Source organism: Littorina saxatilis, linkage group LG15 (genome assembly GCF_037325665.1).
Source record: "Littorina saxatilis isolate snail1 linkage group LG15, US_GU_Lsax_2.0, whole genome shotgun sequence".
In the NCBI taxonomy this organism is placed as follows: domain Eukaryota; kingdom Metazoa; phylum Mollusca; class Gastropoda; order Littorinimorpha; family Littorinidae; genus Littorina; species Littorina saxatilis.
The window spans coordinates 27,168,637-27,190,918 of record NC_090259.1 but is presented as its reverse complement, the minus strand read 5'-3'; the positions used below and the strand labels follow the sequence as shown (position 1 = coordinate 27,190,918).

Sequence of the window (22,282 nt, the reverse complement as noted above, 5' to 3'; positions counted from 1 at the left end):
CTGTTGCCATGACCATGAACCCCAAGAAAGGTTTAATGTTATGTAAAATCAAAATACCAAAATCAACCAAATCTGGTCTACGGCGCGGGAAGATTGAGGCCTTCGTAAACATTCAACGTTGGCCAATAATGATTTTAACAATGTTATGTCGTTTTGTATTATGTTTTATTTTGTTGATCAATTGATAAATATGTCTTCCCAACATATTACAAATCAAACAGAAATAAAGTCTTAGAGAACTACAATAATTATTGTTGCCGTCAAAACCTTGCAAGGCCTCAACCGTTCTCACGAGATCAGTTACATTTTTTTTCTCTCTCTCTCTGTATATATGTCTTTGTCTGTGTCTCCCTCTGAGTCTCTCCGCTTCTGTCTTTCTATGTCTGTCTCTGTCTATGTGTGTGTGTGTGTGTGTGTGTCTCTCTCTCGCTCTCGCTTTCTCTCTCTCTCATCTGACTCTTGGCACACAGGTCAAAGCAGAGGTGAACTTGAGTGCACGTCTACCTATCAGGAGGGGGGTCATTTCTTGAATTAGCTGAGGGTGGTGGTGAACATGGGTCTCAAAGCAGAGGTTGGGCTATTTTTAGACCGTCAACACAGACAGTACAGCGTCGTCAATCCCCGCGTGAAGGAAATCGCTCACCTTCTACGTCCAAAACGTAGTGATATTATTGACACGCCAGATTAGCGCGGTAGCGTATTGTGCTAAGCAGGAAAGCGCGCTTTTCTGTATTTTTAACTTCGCAATTTCCGGAAAACATCCACTTTCACTTTGAGACTGTTCTGTTTACATTCGACACTATCAAAACCACTTTGCATTGCAATACTGAAATAATTTTTTTCTGTGTTCGAAAGCTACAGCCAATCGTTATTATATCCCCTTAGGTACAGTTTTATAACATTATTGGCACATGTAAACAATAGGAATTAATTAATGAACGCTACGAAAAGGGCAGCCTGTTGTCACTCTCTTTTTGACTCACATGCGAAGCAAAAGTGAGTCTATGTACTCACCCGAGTCGTCCGTCCGTCCGTCCGGAAAACTTTAACGTTGGATATTTCTTGGACACTATTAAGTCTATCAACACCTGATGTGGCCTGATGGTGTATGGTTACAAGATCTCAAAAAACATGTGCGGCAACTTGACCTCACTTCAAGTTCAAGGTCACAGGGGCCGTAATTGTTGTCTTAAAAATGACCATTTTTCACATTTTCGCATTTTTTTCTGAAGTTATCGAGAATGGCAACCTTAGCTATGTATGCTATACAGGGCAATGTAAGCCCTATCTTTGGACACCAGTTTGGTTGACCTTGCTTCAAGGTCAAGGTCGCAAGGGTCCTTTAAAGTTGGATTGTATACATATTTTGAAGTGACCTTGACCCTGAACTATGGAAGATAACTGTTTCAAACTTAAAAATTATGTGGGGCACATGTTATGCTTTCATCATGAGACACATTTGGTCACATATGATCAAGGTCAAGGTCACTTTGACCCTTATGAAATGTGACCAAAATAAGGTAGTAAACCACTAAAAGTGACCATATCTCATGGTAGAAAGAGCCAATAAGCACCATTGTACTTCCTATGTCTTGAATTAACAGTTTTGTGTTGTATGACCTTGTATTTTGGTAGGAAAAATGTGTAAAGAAGTTCTTAGTGTATGATGTCATTGCTAGGTTTAGTTATTTGACCTTGACCCTGAAGTTCAAGGTCATGTAAAGGTCAAGGTCAAGCATGTGAGTCGTATGGGCTTTGCCCTTCTTGTTTTTCTTTTCTTTTTTAATTCTCATCCACACTTTCAGCACTCCCCACACCCGCCCTCCCCATCTCAGATGTAATTTGTAAATGACGTTTTCAGCCTTCAATCCAGTCAAGCTTTTCAAACCTTATTAATAATTGCTTTGATGTTTTGCTGATGTTCAGTTTATTATTTGATGAAGATCTCATGGTTCCAAATTTCGTATTGTTTTTTCAAAAACGTGCGTGTGTTCCATTTCAAACTAACCTCACTGATGTGAACTCCATTATTACTGTCACATCTGTTTTACAAATTACACCCATAATCCAAACCGACGCGCAAACACACACACACCACAACTACACACATATTATGTACTCGTTACCATTAGCCAACGCTCGTCACAACACTGACTACGAAGCAATCTCTTCGATCATCTCTGCGCTGAGTCGGTCACACGTTTGCTCACCCCTGCCAACAGTCTCAAATGTATCCTTTTTTTTTAATCACTACAAAATTATCATACAGCTTTTTATGTCTCACTAAATTATAAATCAGATGTATGTGGTTGTTTGTTGCCTTGAATGCCCCAAGGGGCAAAAATGAGTGTTTCTTCCATACTAATTAGCCTCATTTGCCTGAACCATATAGGAGTTATCCGTTCTTATAGAGTTAAAAAAAATATATATATAAATCCCATGCTAATTTCATTACAGCGTTTTGCTATTCACTTCAATATAATAGTAAATAACAATCAAGAAATAACGAAGTCTTCAAACCACAATTTCCCAGATATTTACACTTTTCATTTTGTTTCAATTCACACCACAAAACATACACTTCGCCTTTTGCTATTCAGTCTCAAGTCTAAATAATAATGGTATAAATCATAACTAATTTTCTTCACACCATCATAGACATAATGTTGCCTCACATGTTCTTTGTACAATCGTTGGTTTTCACAATAAATATTGCATTACTGTAGTTGTCTTTTTTTTCTTTTACAATGTCTTTCCAAAAACAAAACTCAAAGACTACAAAAGCTATTGCAACCTACTCCTATCTCTCGTCTCTCCTCCTGGGTACAATGGTACCTAAGACTTACATTCAAATGCTTACATTTCCATGCTACCCACATTGTCAAAATACCAATAATTATTCAAAACAAATGTTAACTTCATTTCAGACCCACACCCATTATTATACACACATTTCACATTTAAACCATTAGTCGGCCCCCTGTCAATATTTATCGACTAAGTTCCTTGTATTTTATTTGTGTTGTGTTTGATCATGTAACAGGGCCATGCTGATCGACATGGACAACGAAATTAGGCGACTGCGGTCACAGCTGACTGCACAGGAGCACGACCAGCTGGTGGTGTGTGACCTCCGGGCAGAGTTGTCAGATCTCGTGGAAAGGGCAGTCAAAGGTCAGATATAATTCAGTAATGCATCTCAGAGCGCTTTGGTGGTGGTGTGTGTGTGTCTGTGTGTGTGTGTCTGTGTGTGTGTGTGTCTGTGTGTGTATCTGTGTGTCTGTGTGTGTGTGTCTGTGTGTGTGTGTGTCTGTGTGTGTATCTGTGTGTCTGTGTGTGTGTGTCTGTGTGTGTCTGTGTGTGTCTGTCTGTCTGTGTGTGTGTGTCTGTGTGTGTGTGTCTGTGTGTGTCTGTGTCTGTGTGTGTGTGTCTGTGTGTGTCTGTGTCTGTGTGTGTGTGTCTGTGTGTCTCTGTGTGTCTGTCTGTGTGTGTGTGTCTGTCTGTGTGTTTGCCTTTGTGTATGTCTCTTCAAGTCGACTCCTATGACTGTGTGGATGAGTATCATGAGCAGTCATCGTCAGGTTAGTCTGTCTTTAAACGAAGTCTGCTGCAGAATGATTGTTCACGATGCCTGAGTTTGCATGGGCGTAACTCCATGTGTTTTTAGTGGACGAAGTAAGTGCTCAGATGAACTGCGCTTGAGGGTGACTCCAGTAATTGATATGCGTAGTGGTACCATACTTTTAAGAAACCAAGAGACAACAAACACGGGCATGTTAGGGAGGTAAGAGCACCTCAAGAACATTGTACAGAGAATGATTGCATGACCATCGTTTGCAAGCAAACGATTTCTACACATGCAACCACGCCAGTAGTTGTTAAGATGAGTCATTGAGATTTATGAGCTTAAGACATGAATTAAAATGATTTACAAAACATGCATAGAACTCTTTTTTTTTAAGTGGGGAATACAGAGAGAAGACACGAAAATTGTCTGTCAGCAAGTTATTTTCGGTGCAACAATTTCAGGTGAGACGCACACGAGGGATCTGGAAGGGGTGGTTGGCAAGCTGGAAGCAGACAGAGCCAGCCTAGCCAGGCAGGTCAGCCAACAGGCGTCGGAGCTGGAGTCACGTGACTCTCATATCATCACACTGGAGGCTCGCCTGGGCCAGAGGAACGCTCAGGTGATCGAGCTTCAGGAGGATGTCAACTATCGCTGCCAATCCGTCGCTCGCTTGGAACAAGAGGTCAGAGTTAGTGGATGTAAGAAGAGTTGAAGAGTCAGGAGGGTTGTATCGGTTTGAAGTAGAGTTGTGTGTCGGTGTATGTGTGTGAGACACATACATTTGTTATACATTGAGAGAGAGAGACAGAGACAGACAGACAGAGAGACAGAGACGGACGGACGAACGGAAGGAGAGATGTGCGTGCGTGAGTTTGTTTGTGAGTTTTGCTAAATGGATGGCAGATAACCGACTTAATCATGGGGGCATTTAGATATGTTTCAATGCTGCTCACTAGGGTAAAAAGATAATCCTTATTATTGCTTCAACACTGGAGTCTTCCTGATGCGGTGGGGTCAGTTTTGTTTATACATGTATTTTTTTTGTTTTTTTGTTTGTTTTACATTTTGTCATTGTAATTTGATTTCATGGTGATGACTGACACTTATTACGAAAGACGGATTTTCCTTTGCGATGGGGTTCTTTTTTGAACGCTGTCAACATTGGCAGCATGGCAAGTGTACTGTCTTGGGTTCAAGTTGGTGTTCCTTACCCCTGCCTTTCCCTACCCAGATATGGAAGAAGTCTGCCAGCATCAGTCAGCTGGAAGCCATGTTGGAAGAGAAGAGTGATGAGATGAAAGAGACCGACTCCCAATTCTCCATAGTGCAGCTCAACGCCAATGCCCTTGAGGAAGAGGTCAAGGTCACTCGCCAGAAGCTCAAGGCTCAACAGATGGAGCTGGAACGTTGCCGGGCAACGGCGCAGCAGAACCAGGCGACTCACACTACGCAGTGCCGGCAGTATGAGAGACAGATCGAGATGGTGAGTGTGTGTGTGTGGCTGTGTCTGTCTGTCTGTGTGTGTGTGTGTGTGTGTATGTGAGTTGCAGGTAGGTGGACTGAAAGTAGTGTGTGAACAGAACAGAACCAATCGCATGAAAGCAGGAAAAAGATCGTCGTCAGATTGAATTACAATAACATTAACAAATAACATGCTTCCATTTGAAACTTCTCGGTCTTCATTGCGGATTGACGCCCGACCAAAGTCTAATTGAAGCCCTCCGTCGCTTTGCTCCGTCGGGCTTCAATTAGCTTTGGTCGGGCGTCAATCCACGATGACGACCTCGAAGTTTAAAATGGAAGCATGTTAATGTGTAATTGAGCCGCCATTAGGATAATGGGGCTTACTGGATTTGCTCTGTCTGTTTGTTTGTTTGAGGCGGGCGGGCGGTCAGTCGGTCGGTGTTTGTCGGGTAAGACTTGTATCTCTGGGTCAATTAAGCTCAAATTTCGTGAAATTGTTAGGAATAGGGTTAGACAGGGTGTATGCAAAAAATTACATTCCTAACGGTAGTCAAACGGAAGATATTGGCTTTTAACGCTTTTACAAACCGAGCCAGGGGACGAAACCCACTGACAGACCCATAGGTTTGCGGGAATTCCCGCACCCAGAACTCCGAGTTACTTCCCTTCGAGTCTCGTTCTATCACTGACAGCATGCGTTGGATTAGAACTCCGGTCAAAAACAAGTGTTGACCTTAACGGGGTCAAGAAACCGCCCTTGGTAATATGGGGGGACATGGATTTTTTATCGAGACTTCACGTAAATCTCAAACACCAAAGATCTTTCATAACGACCAATTTTTGAAGAATTATTCCTGTCTTCAGTAAAACTTAGCATTTGGTCGCGGATTAGAATACGGCCCGGTCTCTCTCTCTCTCTCTCTCTCTCTCTCTCTCTCTCTCTCTCTCTCTCTCTCTCTCTCTCTCTCTCTCTCTCTCTCTCTCTCTCTCTCTCTCTCTCTCTCTCTCTCTCTCTCTCTCTCTCTCTCTCTCTCTCTCTCTCTCTCTCTCTCTCTCTCTCTCTGATTGTGTGTGTGTGTAGGTGTGCGCTTATGTGCGTGTGTGTGTGCCTGTTCTTGTTTAGTTTGCTTCGGAAACTATTAGCTCTCTCTCTCTCTCTCTCTCTCTCTCTCTCTCTCTCTCTCTCTCTCTCTCTCTCTCTCTCTCTCTCTCTCTCTCCCTCTCCCTCTCTCTGATTGTGTGTGTGTGTAGGTGTGCGCTTATGTGCGTGTGTGTGTGCCTCAGGCAGGTCTAATCTGCACCAGCGGTGTTGGAAGGTTTTGATTTAGAAACACTCGAATGTTACTTCGACGAGATAAACGAACCAAAAGTCAAAAGTGTGCCCCAAATTCGGAAAATATTCTTTCAAAACGGCACTGTAAAAACCATCAACATCACTGTGAGAAAATAAACAATACAAACACAACCATTTCCCCTATGGAACATTTCGGGTGGACTTTCCCACGACCTGACCTACAAAAATCCTCCGTGTTCGTTCGCGCTTTGCATTCAATCTGTGTTAGTGCGCGTTTATGTTTGTGTTTAGCTTTCGTTGGTATGGGCTGTTTGGTTCAAAATAAGTTTATCTTTTTTCATTGACAGATTCAGAAACGTTGGTTGATACGTTGTTGAATGCATTCAACCAGAAAAGACACGAAACGCATTGAATCTATCATCTGCGCGCATGCGTGTGTAGGGTTTGTGTAAAAGGGCAATTGTGTTTTTCAGTCTTGTTTTGTGCCTGTTATTTCGTCCCCCAAAACTCATTTCTGTCTTTCTATGCCTATGCTGTGAGACATAATCGCTATTACGAGTTAGTCGTGTGACAGAGAGTTTTCTTGCACACTCGACTGCTGCTGTCTCACTTCGGCTACGCCGTCGTGAGACATCTACAGTCTCGTGTGCAAGAAAACTCTATATTGCTATTTCATATGTTACGTGGATTTCCATTGGTCAATTGGGCAAAACTGAGCTCAGTGCAAAAGTGATATCGACGACATTTCCGTCGATATCAGTTTTGATATCGACGACCTCTTTATTACTTCCCCACTTCAAAAACAAAAACACTAAATTTAAAAACAAACAAATATATATGAAAATGTAATGATCCCAGAATTTAGTTGAGCAAGTGACTAAAGACTTTTTGAAAGAAAAGACATTTGGAAATACTGAAAAGTACATACAAGAAAAGAGTGAACAAAAAGAAATAATAATCAGAGGGAGGGATATGGAACAGCCAAAAATGAGACAAATACTTTTGTAATTTTGTAAATACAACTTGTCCAGAGAATTAGCAATATATCTAACATTGACGGACTGTGTGATGATATCTTCTGCTATTGGTCTGTTTCGACAGTGATATCAAAATCTCGACCTCCGGTCTCGATTTTGATATCACTGTCTCAACAGACCATAGCAGAAGATATCATCACACAGTCCGTCAATATTGGGTACTGTCACACGACTAACTCGTAATAGCGGGTAAAGTGAAGAATTAGAAAGGATACAGTTTGAAGGAGGCTGATTACGTTGACGCAGAGGACAGAGAAACAATTATTTTTTTAATTAAAGAAAACGATGAAAGAAACACATACAAAAATCTTTTTTTTTAAATCGTACACAATTCTACGGTAGTTACATAGTATTTTGGATCTATGTACATGATACTGCACACATGAATTTGCGTTGATTTTGATTCACCCTTTTGTGGGGTAATTGTGTGAAATGAACAGGGAAATGTTGGAAAAGGAAAACAACAAAAATCACACAGGGCATTTAAAGAATAAGAATTATTTTCGGTAAACAGCAACATTTAAGAAAACGATACCTAGGTAGTTGCTATTTTATCATTATCATCATAATCATCATCATCATCATCTTCATCAAACTTCATCGTATTCATCTTCATCTTCATCTATCTTCATCATTATCATCATCATCATCATCATCATCATCATCATCACCATATATATGACAAACAGGGGTGAGTTTTGGCGCTCGCCCGCTCGCCCGCGGCGACTTCAAATCGCGTCGGGCGAGTTCGAAATTCCTCTGAAATCGCCCGCCGGGCGAGTTCAAATTTTGCTGAAGTACAAAGTCGTTAGGCAACGTAGTCAATCCGACGTAGTCAATATCTCTGCGGGCGATCTCAAAATTTGTCACTTTTCTACTGCCCACTCATCCCCCACTTTGAGGACTCAGGACTACCATCAATCAATGTCAGACACATTGGCTAGATGACCGTGTCATCACCCCTCCAGTGCCACGAGCCGCTGGCGATTGCATCAGCAGTCAAAATAGTTAAACCCCCCTCCGTCCCCCCTCTTTGCGCTATTCACTTCACCCCCTCTCTGATCTTATCCTGCGCTCACCAATCCTTCAGAGACTTTCACATGTTGTAAAACGGTTTCCTCTCAGATAAAAACTCGGTCATTGACCCCGAGTAAGAAGGTCAGTGTCTCGACAGGCAGCTGTGTTCAGATTGCAAGTAACGGTCATTGACCCAGGTCTCAAGGCCAACCAGCTTTTACAATGCATCTGCCTTTGATCTGACCGCCCATCCAGAGCAAACATATTCCCCCTAGCCCTCTGTATTTTTCCTTTGATGTGCCTGCTATGTACCACTGATCCAGTTTCTGGGAAATGTATATAATTATGTCATTGACTGCAGGGATACTCATTGAGACCATTTTCCAAAATATGTTAACACCAGCTTTGCTGACCAACTTAGTACAAGTAGTGACAGTACTACTGCTGTCAATTATTTCCCTTCAACTAAGGAAGTTTAAAAAACCCACCCAGATCCACTATATGTGATAAAGAAGAAAAGACAGACCTTCAACAATAGGACAAGGGATGCAACTCTGCTGAATCAAAAGCATAAAGATCACATGTGAACAATTCTAGGATCAGGAAATCTGAACATCTGTTTGTTTTCATTAGGAAATAGAAATGAAATATAATGCTTTTGATTATTTATGACTTAAGCTGTGGTAAATTTGGCTGATATGCAACTTTTACAGTAATATTAATAACACAGACATAAAGAAAAAGAAACAAAACAAGAAAGCAACTTAGAAAATGTTTTGTTTGTAGTCAGCTTTTTATACTTGGTTTTATACAACAAAAAACATAATTTAAATTTAAAAAAAATGCTGATTTACTCTTTTGTAGTGTGTGTTTATGTGGTAAGTAAAGTTCCATAGTAAATTACTTTGTAAATTGTGTGGTAGGGGTACATAAAGAGGGGTAACTTTTAGTGAGGTTTAGTGTGTGATTGTGTGACAGGGTGTGAATGTGGTTTTGATTTCTTGTTTCTTTGTGGCGGCTTTTATTTTAAATTCTTTATTAAAACAAGGTTAATTATCATTATATTAAAACATAGCATTTTAGTCATCAAGTTTTCTGTGTGTTTGTGGTAGTTATTAGTAGTGCAAATCCACATGTATGCATTATAAGTATGAATGTACGTCTTTTGTGTATGTGGTTAGCAAGCGACGAGCCGCTGGGGCGGTTGTAAGAAATCCCGGCAAGTTGGGGGCCGGTTGGGATTTGGGGGGGCCGGTTCAATTTTTGACTTACCGGCCCCCCTGGCCGGTAGCAAAAAAAGTTAAGGTACACCCCTGGACAAACTAGAATGAATACCCGCTTCGCCGGGTAGCCGGCTTCGCCGGGAAGAAGTACTTAGAGCCGTACGCCGGCTTCGCCGGGTCCGAACAATGGACCCGCCAAGCTTAGGTCCCTCCCAGATTCGTGGAATGGGAACAGCACGAAAATGATTCAGTGGCCATAATGCCATTCCTGACCATATCGAGTCCCATCCTTGTCGACGAATGTAACCGTGTTAATCACCTTTGGAGGCGAACTCCACTCAAGCAGGACTGAGCAAGTTAGAGCTTATCTCTAAGCCCTTTTGACCTGTTATGGCTTCTCAAAGGAAGGCCAGTACATAAAATTACACAAAAGCCGCCAGACCACATCACAAACAGAACTGAACAATGCACAGGTGTTGCTCACATAGAGACACACACACACACACACACACACACACACACAAACACAGAGAAGCCGTATCTATAGAGAGATCTAGATGACAGTGTATTTTTCGCGTGGCTATAAATTGATTCGATCTTTGCACTTTTACAGTGAGGATAATTTACGGGTCCAATTTACGTTCTGGACACTGCGGTGACCTTCTAAAAATAGTAACAGAACGCCGGGAATATCCGAAGATACTATAGTGCACCATACGAAGGAAGGGAGGTAAACGCTGAAAACATGGAGAAGATGAGAAGATAAGGAAGAGTTACTTATAATGGTGAAATGAACACAAAAACCAAATTCGGTTCAGCGCTGCGCGCTGAGAGCACGTGTTGAAATATCTCATCGATGATATTGTGTCCGGGGTGTAGCTGAATACGGTGTCCAAATTTGAAAAAGATCCACCGAGAACTTTGGCTTTGGTGTGTCGGTATGGGGGCCCGGGTAGCTGAGGTGGAACCAAAATAGCTGAGGTGGAACCAAAATCGGTTCAGCGCTGCGCGCTGAGAGCACGTGTTGAAATATCGACCAGGTTGTGTCCTGTACCGGGTCTACCTGAATATGCCCACCAAATTTGAAGCAGATCCATCGAGAACTTTGGCCGTGCATCGCGAACTCACACACAGACACACAGACACACACACACAGACACACAGACAGACACAAGTCGTATAGATAGATAGATTAAATTACATATCTTATCCCAACTCACATAACGCAATTTACTTCAGTTTAGTGCTAGGACGCTGAATAGCATCGCCTGGGTAACAAGGGGAGGTCACCCTAAAAAAGAGCTACCTTGACCCCTTAACAGGACAAAGTCACGCGTGACTTCCTGACCTTGCCGCCATCTTAGAATCATTCACTCTTCAGCGGTCTGTGGCTACAGATGTGTTTTGATTTTGCTCCGGCTTTCAGCCGGTTTGTCTGACTTCTGCCTTTGTCAGACCCTGCCTTGGTACTTGCACACGGTCCCTCTGCTCCTACTGTGTGTTTGGGTGAGCTTTTTTGTCGTTTGTTATCGTTTTGTGACTTAGGTTTTGTCGAGTACTTATCTTTGTTTACATTTTTTTCCGTTCGCCATGTCGATAAGGAAAAGAAGAATAATGCTAAGTCAGTGGCCGAGCCTTCTCCCACGAAGAAGTCTGCTCCTACTGTGTGTTTGGGTGAGCTTTTTTGTCGTTTGTTATCGTTTTTGTGACTTAGGTTTTGTCGAGTACTTAGCTGTTGTTTACATTTTTTTCCTTTCGCCATGTCGGATAAGGAAAAGAAGAAAAATGCTAAGTCAGTGGCCGAGCCTTCTCCCACAAAGAAGCCTTCTCGTAAGTCGAAGAGTTCGGCAGGTCAAGCTTCGATTAAAGTCACAGACCCTTTGACTAAATCTTCGTTTGATGTTTCGATAGACTTGCCAAGTTCTCCGGCTATGCCTAGTTTGCCTTCAGCCTCTTCACCGGTCTTGTCCGGTTCAGGTCCTGTTAGCGAGAAGCAGGATGTTTCTGCTATTTTGCGCTCCTTGAGTGCTCAGATATCCTCTCTTTCAGCCGAGTTATCGTCTACCAAGGCTGAGATGTTGTCTTTGCCTTCCGGTGTGGGAGGTGTGCGTTCCCTTGCCAGGGTGCGAGTTCCGCCTTCCGCCACTATTACGTCTGCCGACGTACATGCCTCGTTTGATGGTAGCCATGGCGTTTCCCTGCTGCGTTCTCAGGCCTCTTCCGGGTTTCGGACTGACGACGATCAAGGTATTTATACTTCGTTAGTAACCGGGTTCTCCGGCCAAAGCGAAGTGCGTAGTTTGGAGAAAGTAGCCACACCGGTACGCCGCGCTGTGAGCGAAAGCTTAGGTCCCCGGGCTACGTCGTTCCGAATGCGTGAACGTCTAGGTCGAGGGAAAAGCCCAGACACGCGTTCGGTCTCTGACCGAACAGGGGAAGTGCGTCCGCCGTCGCTCTCTGGAGTCAGAGCAGTCGGTGCGGCAGCACAGCTTTCACAGCTTTCCCCGCTTCCGCCTTCCGGGCAGGGAGCAGTCCCCAGAGACGCTCTGCGTGGGTATAGCATCCCTCGCGTGTCGTCTCTTCCGGGCGACGCTTCGTCGGACTACGGTAGTCACGGCGGAAGTGTTTTGCCTGATTTCACGGAAGTGAGGGACTACGAGTCGGATTTTGGCTCTTCCGTCCAGGGTGACGAAGATGTCAACTTCCGCATACCGACTAAGCTTCCGCAAGCTCTGGCTTTAGCGGCGGAAGTGGCTTCTCGGTATTTTGAGGAGGGGGTGACATTCCCCGCTTCCGCCCTCTGGGCAGGAAAGCAGTCCCTAGGGACACACTGCTTGGGTATCGCATCCCTCGTGTGTCGTCCCTTCCGGGTGACGCTTCGCCTGACTATTGTAGTCAGGGCGGAAGTTCGTTGCCTGGTTGCACGGTTGTGCGGGATTATGAGTCGGATTTTGGTGCTTTCGTTCAGGATGACGAAGATGCCAACTTCCGCGTACCGGTTGAACTTCCGCTAGCACTGGCTTTGGCGGCGGAAGTTGCTTCACGGTAGTTCGAGGAGGGTGCGGCAACACTTGTAGGTTTGTTTGCCCAACCTCCTTCCGCTTTGGGGGATTTCCGTTCTGCGAAGGACTAGAAACAGCGGTTCCGTTTTCGGGAATCCCCGTTGGTAGCGTTTGAGCTGTCTAAGCTACTGACTACTGGTCAGCATGGCGGTGCGTTTCACGCTGTACCGCGGTTAACAGCTCACGGTCTGGCTCCTGGTTCAGCGCAGCCTTACCGTGCTTCTTTGTGTTTAGCCTCAGCTTTGCCTGCTGGTTCGGCTAAGAAGTTTACACTGCCGCATAATTCAGTCAATTTGGTTGACTCGTTTGCCTTGCCTCGTTCCACTTTTCCGGTCACACCGGAACTTGCAGTCCTTCGGCAAGATGATACAGCAGAGACAGAGTAGTCCCGTTTTCGGAGAATTCTCTTTTGTCTTTGGAGTAACTGGCTTACGCTTGCTTGAGTTGTCGTCTCTCTCTGAGACTTTGCAGAGATCTCTGTCGAGACCGATCGTGTCGTCATTAGACCCATTCAGGTTTCGTGACGATGCGGTAGAGAAAGTTGTCACTATTCTGGTAGGGAAGACGGCTACAGTAGAACAGTACGTTATACTGAGTCCCCTTTCTTGTCTCTGAGGGAATAAGCACATGTTCTTTTCAAGTTATCCTCTTTTTCGGAAACTTTGCAAAGATTTTTTATAGCGCTCTATCTTCTCTGCTCTTGTCAACTTCGAGTTTCGTCGTGAGAAGGATGGCATGTCGCTTCTAGCCACTTTGGCTAAAGTCTTTTGAACAGCGGAGCCTCCCAGCGCTTTTCTTGGCACATTGCTTGGCTCAGGTTTCAAACAAGAGGCGGATCTACTCCGCTCTTTGCTTTTTGTGGTTCATCAGGGGAGTGTTCGCACGTCTATGCTACGCTGCATCCCTCCCCATCTTCTGGGAGAAGCTGTGATCTGTTAAAACAATCTCAGCTTTTACGGGTTACGGAATTGCGCTTTCTCATCAGAGTCTTAAGCTTTGGTTTCCGACATGTCGTCAGAACTTGTCCAAATTACGGGCTCACATTCTGACTAAAAATTTTTAGGCTCACTGAGCCACTGCTCGTAACCTCTCAGTCGGAACTTTTCCGGCTAAGCCTACCTCTTGAGGCAGTGGCTTCTGTCAGCGACTTTCGCTGCGCAGCACAAAGGACTCGCAGAAGTTCCTTAGTTTCAGCTTTTCTTTCTAAGAGGTTACGGAAAGAACTAAAACACCATCATGTGGCTAAACCTAGGTTTTGCACAGACGTTTTTAGCATTGGGGTTGTTTTTCTTCCACACGCAAAAGACATACACCGTCGTTTGGCTGGTACGCCCTTCACAGAGAAGGGTGGACAAGTTGCAAAGTCTGATTCGAACTCTGTCCTTGAAAAAGAAAGCGTCTGTTCGTGTTCTGACCTCTCTTCTTGGCCGAATGGAATCGATGGCCACTCTTGTGCCCTTAGGCAGAGTCCACAAGCGGCCATTTCAGGCTGCCCTGAGTTCGCTGTGGAAGCCTTCTCTTCAGGGCTGGGAGACAGTAGTCTCTCTCGAAAGCTGGTTTCGGCACACAACGAGGCAGTGGCTGCTCCCCGGGATTTCACAGGGAGTGCCAATCTCGATGGCCCCCCCGGACGAGTTTCTGTTCACAGACGCGTCTATGGAGGGCTGGGGTGCCCATCTTTCTGTTCACACTGCGTCAGGTCTGTGGAACGAGACGCAGAGTGGGTGGCACATCAATGCCCTAGAGTTAGAGGCTGTTTTCCTGGGACTCCAATCGTTTCTGGCTATGGTCAGGAACAAACACATTCGGGTTCGCACAGACAATACGACCGTGGCGGTCTATATCAACAGACAGGGAGGCACTTTGCCTCTCACTCTTTCTGTCAGGTCAGGTCAGGTTCTGGCCTGGGGCAGCCAGCACCTTATTCTGTCGTCAGCGAAGTACATCCCAGGCAAACTCAACGTTCTTGCGGACTACCTCAGTCGCCCGTCGCGTACGATGCACACGGGGTAGACTTTGACTCATCAGGTCCTACAACGTCTGTGGTGGCATTTCGGCAAGCCTACAGTCGATCTGTTTGCGACAAGATTCTCCCGCAGGCTTCGGGTCTTTGTCTCCCCCTTTCCAGACCCAGAGGTGTGGGAAACAAACGCCCTCGAAGAAGACTGGTCGCGTCTGATAGCTTATGCTTTCCCCCCCGTTTCATCTCTTGGGAAAGGTTCTCAGGAAGGCGGAGCTGGAACAGCCTTGCTTGGGGGGCCCGGTAGCTCAGTTGGTAGAGCACTGGACTTGTGATCGGAAGGTCGCAGGTTCGAATTCGGGCCGGGACGGACACGGGTCAACTTTATGTGCAGACCCAGAGACGGAAGCCATGTCCCACCCCCGTGTCATCACAATGGCACGTAAAAGACCTTGGTCATTCTGCCATAAGTGCAGGTGGCTGAATACACCTAAACACGCAGACACCTGGGTAGCGCGACTCCGTTGCTGCTAGCTTTCCACTGGGAGGAAGCGACCCGAATTTCCCAGCGATGGGACAATAAAGTAATGAAAAATGAAAAAAAAAAAAAAATGGAAAAATGGTGTTGGTGGCTCCTTGGTGGCCCAGCCAACATTGGTTCCCCGTCCTCCTTCGCCTCGCAGACGGCCCTCCCTTCTTTCTAGGTCGCTGCGCCGTTCTGGCTCCTCAAACGCTACTTTAGGCTTTGTCCAAAAGGCCCACAGAGAGTCGACCAGCACTGTTTATGCGTCGCACTGGTCAGCTTGGACAAAGTGGTGCTCGGAGAATGGAGTTACTGCTACTTCACCTCGCTCTATGCATGTAGCAAATCATCTCTCGTGTTTGGCTGCTCAGGGCTTGGCTTCTTTGAGAGTCAGGCGCTCAGCCATTTCTTCTACTCTGAAGCAATTAGGGCATAGCATTAACCTGGGCGGTGTAATTGCTAGTGTTCTTAAGGGGGCAGCGATTGGTTTTGCGAAGGCTAAGTCCCCTCTTCCCGCGTGGGACTTATTTTTGGTACTCAAGTTTCTAGCCTCTTCGGATTTCGAACATTTAGCTTCAGCGAGCTTGCTAACTTGACTCGTAAAGCCTTGTTCCTCGTTTTGTTAGCCTCTGCCCGTAGAGGCAGTGAGGTGCACGCTCTTTCAGGCCTGGCTAAGGATATTTCTTTTGAGAGCGATGGCTCTGTTGTTTTAAGATTTCGGCCGGAGTTCCTTGCCAAAAACCAAAAACCTGGTCTGTCCTCCTGTTATTCGCATTCCTCCTTTAAGTAGGATTCTTGCGTCTGGTGACCCTGATATGGTCAATTGTCCTGTTCGTACTCTTACCAGCTACTTATCCCATACCACACCTATTTAGGTCTAGGGACCAAAAACTGCTCTTCATCTCAGTTAACACTGAAAGGAGCAAGGACGTGTCGCGGGTCACTTTGGTAAGATGGGTCTCTACGCTTATTAAACAAGCGTATGCGTGGTGGCACAGACAAGTTGGGATTGGGCATTCTGTCCTTCCTATGACGTCGTCAAGAACTCATGAAGCCAGGGCCTGGGCTACTTCTCTGGCAGTCCTCCGCTCAGGCAGGCTGGCAGAGGTCCTAGACGCTGCCTACTGGAAATCGCAGGACGTTTTCATCAACTTTTACCTGCGAGATGTGGCCAGCACTCGTCATGATGGCAGTAGCTCCCTACCAGCCATTGTCGCAGCTGGACAAGTGGAATTTTGTTTTCCCACCTCCTTCATTAGCATTCTGCGTTATGTGAGTTGGGATAAGATATGTAATTTAATTGAAAATTTTAATCTAAATTTTAATTTGATTATATACTTACCCAACTCACATAGTGGATACCCGCCCTCCTGCCCTGCTTTTGGGGTTTTATGGGGGTTTTTCCTAAAAAAGAGGGAAATTTTTCTATGTTCGCTTTCGATTGGATGATTCTAAGATGGCGGCAAGGTCAGGAAGTCACGCGTGACTTTGTCCTGTTAAGGGGTCAAGGTAGCTCTTTTTTAGGGTGACCTCCCCTTGTTACCAAGGCGATGCTATTCAGCGTCCTAGCACTAAACTGAAGTAAATTGCGTTATGTGAGTTGGGTAAGTATATAATCAAATTAAAATTTAGATTAAAATTTTCAATATAATAATATGCTTTAGAGCAGGAAAGGTTGGCACTCGGCATTAAGGGGTGAAGGGTAATTGATGGTTATATCTTCTACAGTTGAAGAACACTGCAAAACTATGAAGTTTGTGGCCAGTGAAAGTCTTGTGAGTCGCTTCATAGACAGTATAGGTGTTAGTGCTTGAGCGGTCGTTAGCGTAAGGTAGCCATTCTAGACGGTCCAGGTCGTTTATCGAACACGAACTGCTAACAGTATAGAAAGTGCAAGACGTGAGTTTGTGGCCGATGAGAAGTTAGTACTCTTTTTAGATAAAATATTGCTTCGCAGACTATTAGTTTGACTGTGCTGACGTCAGTGAAAGGTAGTCATAGCGACGGTAGACGGGTCGGGTTGTCTTCGAACGCGATATCCTTCACCGCTGAGAACACACATGTTTTTTTATTTTATTTTATTCAATGGTAAACAAGGAGTTCGACCTTGGTCTTCGTTTGAACGAGTTCTCGTGAAGAGGAAAAGGGAGGGAAGAGGATCGTGTTGAAGGGACGACAGTGGACATTGAAGGCAGCACTTAGTTTCACTCCGCCTGCAGAAGGTAGCCATTGAAGACGGTCCAACGCCCTCCCCTGACGATGTTACCGTCTTTTTGTCCTACGAACACCTGCTCCCCTGCCGACAGGTGAATGGTGACCTGCGTTGACCCGGCGTCGAAGTTGTCGTCTTTGCCCTCAGCGTACACGTCGGCCAGAGATCCTTTGGGAGTGTAGATGAACAACCAGATGGCTGCGTGTTGGTTCACCGACATGGCGCTCAGGAAGAAGGCCTACACACCTCCGACAGGTGCGGTGAATAAGGTCTTTACTCACAGGCTAGAAAGATAGAATCTTGTATTGCCTTGGTACTTGTGACAAAGGAATGCAGTGACGCACACAGCACGTATCAACAGTGCTGACTTGGTCAGTTGTCTTCATGCCCCGAGATAAAGGTTCAGTGTGTTTGATGATTTATTATATATACTGCAGGCATCAAAAGGATTGACCAAGCATCGCCCTCCCAACACCTGATAAGACAGTACACAAGAGATAGTACGAAAATAGCTTGGGCTTCAACAGGTCCAAGAAAGAACATGCAACTCCGAAACGCTATTTACACACTCGATCCACTATCTGCCCTATGACGCCACGTACATAACAAACAGACAGACACACACACACACGCACACACACACACTCACACACACACACACACAAATACGAATTAACTCACTTGATTTGAAATGTATCGTTTATATATTGATGATGAACAAAAGAATGATAAAAGAAAAAGGTGTATGTAAAGTGGAATGGGGTTATAATGGTTAAAGTGAGTTCTTTTGATGGTTGAGGAGACTGTAGTAAACATTAAGGAATTCTATTGGTTCAGTTAATCTCTTTCTCTCTCTCTCTCTCTCTCTCTCTCTCTCTCTCTCTCTCTCTCTCTCTCTCTCTCTCTCTCTCTCTCTCTCTCTCTCTCTCTCTCTCTCTCTTTCTCTCTCTCTCTCTCTCTCAAACCGATGTGAGATGAAGTACAGCTCATATTTTCAAATTGACCGCGTGGCTGCTATATGATAAACTGGATTTATTTTGTTGATTAGGTTCTATGTGTTCTGTATTATAATCAGAAATATGTTGTGTGTGTGTGTGTGTGCGTGTTTGTTTGCATTAAGTGTTGAGAACGAGAGAGAAAGACGGACAGATAGACAGACAGATTGTGTGTCTAATATCAGTGTTTGTAAAACTGAAAACAAATTAAAACAAGTGTCTTAAACTAAGGTTGTACTGAAAACAAATTAAAACAAGTGTCTTAAACTAAGGTTGTACTTTACTTCGAAGAACATTGTAAGCTTTCATGGCATACATGTGATGTATATATTTGTGAATGTATGTATGCGTGCAGTTGCAAGCAGAAGCAGAGCGGAAAGATTCGTTCAGCAAAGAACTGCAGCAATTGGCCCAGCAGGCTCAGCAGGATGCAGCTGACAAGGAAAAGCTAGTTGACCAGCTTCAAGATGCACTTCTAAAATCTAAAGAGGTACCTTAGAGCCACACAAATTCTAAATTCAAAACTGTTAATGGGACCGACAGTGCTTAACTTGGATGCTTAGACAAATGTGTAAAGGTACATGTACTATTTTTTTTTCTTTTCATTTTTTCATTACTTTATTGTCCAATCGCTGGTAAATTTGGGTCGCTTCCTCCCAGCGCTACCCAGGTGTCTGCGTGTTCAGGTGTTAATTCAGCCACCTGCACTTATGGCAGAATGACCAAGGTCTTTCACGTGCCATTGTGGTGACACGGGCTGGGACATGGCTTCCGTCTCTGGGTCTGCACAAAAAGTTGACCCGTGTCCATGTACTATGTTAGAGAACATGGATATACATGTGCCTACCTAATAACTTGGGCAATAAGGACTTCTGTCAAATAATATTTGAGAAAGGGTGACAGATATGTTCGGCCATGAATGCCAGAGCAATTAGAAAATCTGCTGCAGTGAAAGCTCATGTGCCTAGCTTGTATACCCTGGCTCAGCCGTGTGGGATTTTAAAAACATGCGCCTCCTTCAGCAATTGAGTTGAAGAAAATTGCATAAACTTGATCCTTTTGCCCTTGAGTCATGTAACTGGAGAGTGAAAAGTCATTTTAGAATCCTGTTCACTTCATCGAAAGACTCTTGAGCCTCGTGTGGTTAGTCCCGGAAGAAAAATCTGTTTTAATGTTGACTAAAACAAAATAAAAATACATGTAATACAAAATAAAAATCGCTGGCGCTGGACCCGAGTACTCTTCAGACTGGCTCGCTCCCCCAGTATGAAAGTTTTTGTCTTGTGCACGTGGATTTAAAAAAAAAATATATATATATATTTATTTATTTTACACAATTAAAAAAATTATTAGAGTAAAATAAAACATTAAAACGTTCATAATAAACAATAGTAAACGAGAATTTTAAAAAAGAATAAAAAAAATATAGACCGCCCATGCCGGGAATCGAACCCGGGTCACTTGGATTTAAAAAAATAAATAAATAAAAATAATTATTTATTTATTTTACACAATTAAAAAAATTATTAGAGTGAAATAAAACATTAAAACGTTCATAATAAACAATAGTAAACGAGAATTTTAAAAAAAAAATATATATATAGACCGCCCATGCCGGGAATCGAACCCGGTTCACTTTGGCCATAGTCGGAAACGCTTTCCACCAAGCCAACATATTTGACATTCGCCAGTGAACTCAATAATGCCTATAGTCCTCGCGCAGTGGTACACGCACGCAAAGCACGCACGCACGCAAAGCGTGTGGTGTCGCTGGCTTGGCTGGGCGGTTTATCAGCCGAACGGCTGTTCTATCCCACCGCGAATCGCGCCCGCCGTTAAGAGTCGTTTTTGTGGAATATTTCGCATTTAGGTCCCAGGTAACATTATGAAGTTTTAATACGATCAATCGGACCTATTATCAAGTTAGTGTATCAACTTTTGAAAGAACTGCGCCCAGCAGTTTCCCAGCAATAAGCTGTTAAGTCCAGACAGACAGACAGACAGACACACAATTAAAGTCTGCTGGACCCTCCTACTGCGTACTCGGGGATAAATACATTTTATTTGAAACACATTATGATGACATTTTTGTCTGTCTCTATCTTCAGTAACTCTTCCCCCTCTCTATCTCTTCATTAACTCTTCTCTCTCTCTCTTCAGTAACTCTTCCCCCTCTCTTTATCTCTCCATTAACTCTTCCCCCTATCTCTATCTCTCTCCAGTAACTCTTCCCTGTCTCTCTATCTCTCCATTAACTCTTCCCCCTCTCTTTCTCTCTCCAGTACCCGTCCTCTTCCCCCTCTCTCTCCAGTAACTCTTCTCCCTCTCTCTATCTCTCCATTAACTCTTCCCCCGCTCTTTCTCTCTCCAGTAACTCTTCCCCCTCTCTCTCTGGTAACTCTTCCCCCCTCTCTCTCCAGTAACTCTTCCCCCTCTCTCTCTTCAGTAACTCTTACCCCTCTCTCTCCAGTAACTCTTCCCACCTCTCTCTCCAGTAACTCTTACCCCTCTCTCTCTCCAGTAACTCTTACCCCTCTCTCTCCAGTAACTCTTCCCACCTATCTCCAGTAACTCTCCCCCCCCCCTCTCTCCAGTAACTCTTCCCCCTGTCTCTCCAGTAACGCTTCCCCCTCTCTCTCTCTCTCCAGTAACTCTTACCCCCCTCTCTCTCCGGTAACTCTTCCCCCCTCTCTCTCCAGGAATTCTTCCCCCTCTCTGTCTCCAGTAACTCTTACCCCTCTCTCTCTCTCTCTCTCTCTCTCTCTCTCTCTCTCTCTCTCTCTCCAGTAACTCTTCCCCCCCCTCTTTCTGGATTAACTTCCCCCCCCTCTCATTAACTCTTTCCACTCGATCTCTCCATTAACTCTTTCCCCTTTCTCTATCTCTCCCTAACTCTTCCCCCTCTCTCTATCTCTCCAGTAACTCTTACCCCTCTCTCTCCAGTAACTCTTCCCACCTCTCTCTCCAGTAACTCTTCCCTCTCTCTCTCTCCAGTAACTCTTCCCACCTATCTCCAGTAACTCTCCCCCCCCTCTCTCTCCAGTAACTCTTCCCCCTGTCTCTCCAGTAACGCTTCCCCCTCTCTCTCTCTCTCCAGTAACTCTTACCCCCCTCTCTCTCCGGTAACTCTTCCCCCCTCTCTCTCCAGTAATTCTTCCCCCTCTCTGTCTCCAGTAACTCTTACCCCTCTCTCTCTCTCTCTCTCTCTCTCTCTCTCTCTCTCTCTCTCTCTCTCTCCAGTAACTCTTCCCCCCCCTCTTTCTGGATTAACTCCCCCCCTCTCATTAACTCTTTCCCCTCGATCTCTCCATTAACTCTTTCCCCTTTCTCTATCTCTCCCTAACTCTTCCCCCTCTCTCTATCTCACCATTAAGTCTTTCCCCCTCTCTCTATCTCTCCATTAACTTTTCCCCTGTCTCTATCTTCGGTAACTCTTCCCCCTCTCTATCTCTTCATTAACTCTTCCCCCTCTCTCTCTATCTCTCCATTAACTCTTCCCCCTCTCTCTTCAGTAACTCTTCCCCTTCTCTATCTCTCCATTAACTCTTTCCCCTCTCTCTATATATATTGTCCATTAACCCTTCCCCCTATCTCTCCATTAACTCTTCCCCTTATCTTTATCTCTCCATTAACTCTTCCCCCTCTCTTTATCTCTCCATTAACTCTTCCCCGTCTCTCTATCTCTCCATTAACTCTTCCCCCTCTCTCTCCATTAACTCTTTCCCCTATCTCTCCATTAACTCTTCCCCCTATTTTTATCTCTCCATTAACTCTTCCCCCTCTCTCTATCTCAATTAACTCTTCCCCCTCTCTTTATCTCTCCATTAACTCTTCCCCCTCTCTCTATCTCTCCATTAACTCTTCCCCCTCTCTTTATCTCTCCATTAACTCTTTCGCCTCTCTCTATCTCCATTAACTCTTCCCCCT

The 22,282-nt window shown here is 44.7% G+C and overlaps 1 protein-coding gene across 2 annotated transcripts in view; it reads left to right on the top strand.

The window, feature by feature from the left end:
• The window catches only part of LOC138948962 (coiled-coil domain-containing protein 18-like), a 170,636-nt gene that overhangs the window by 109,169 nt on the left and 39,185 nt on the right, over nt 1-22,282 (top strand). For both annotated transcript variants that reach the window (XR_011450131.1, XM_070320640.1), the window contains exons 11-14: nt 3,044-3,174; nt 4,030-4,250; nt 4,800-5,051; nt 18,711-18,845. Coding sequence is in view for 1 of the 2 variants with exons in the window: in XM_070320640.1 (XP_070176741.1) it covers nt 3,044-3,174; nt 4,030-4,250; nt 4,800-5,051; nt 18,711-18,845 (739 nt within the window). In the remaining variant the exon portion in view is untranslated. The remainder of the gene's footprint in view (nt 1-3,043; nt 3,175-4,029; nt 4,251-4,799; nt 5,052-18,710; nt 18,846-22,282) is intronic.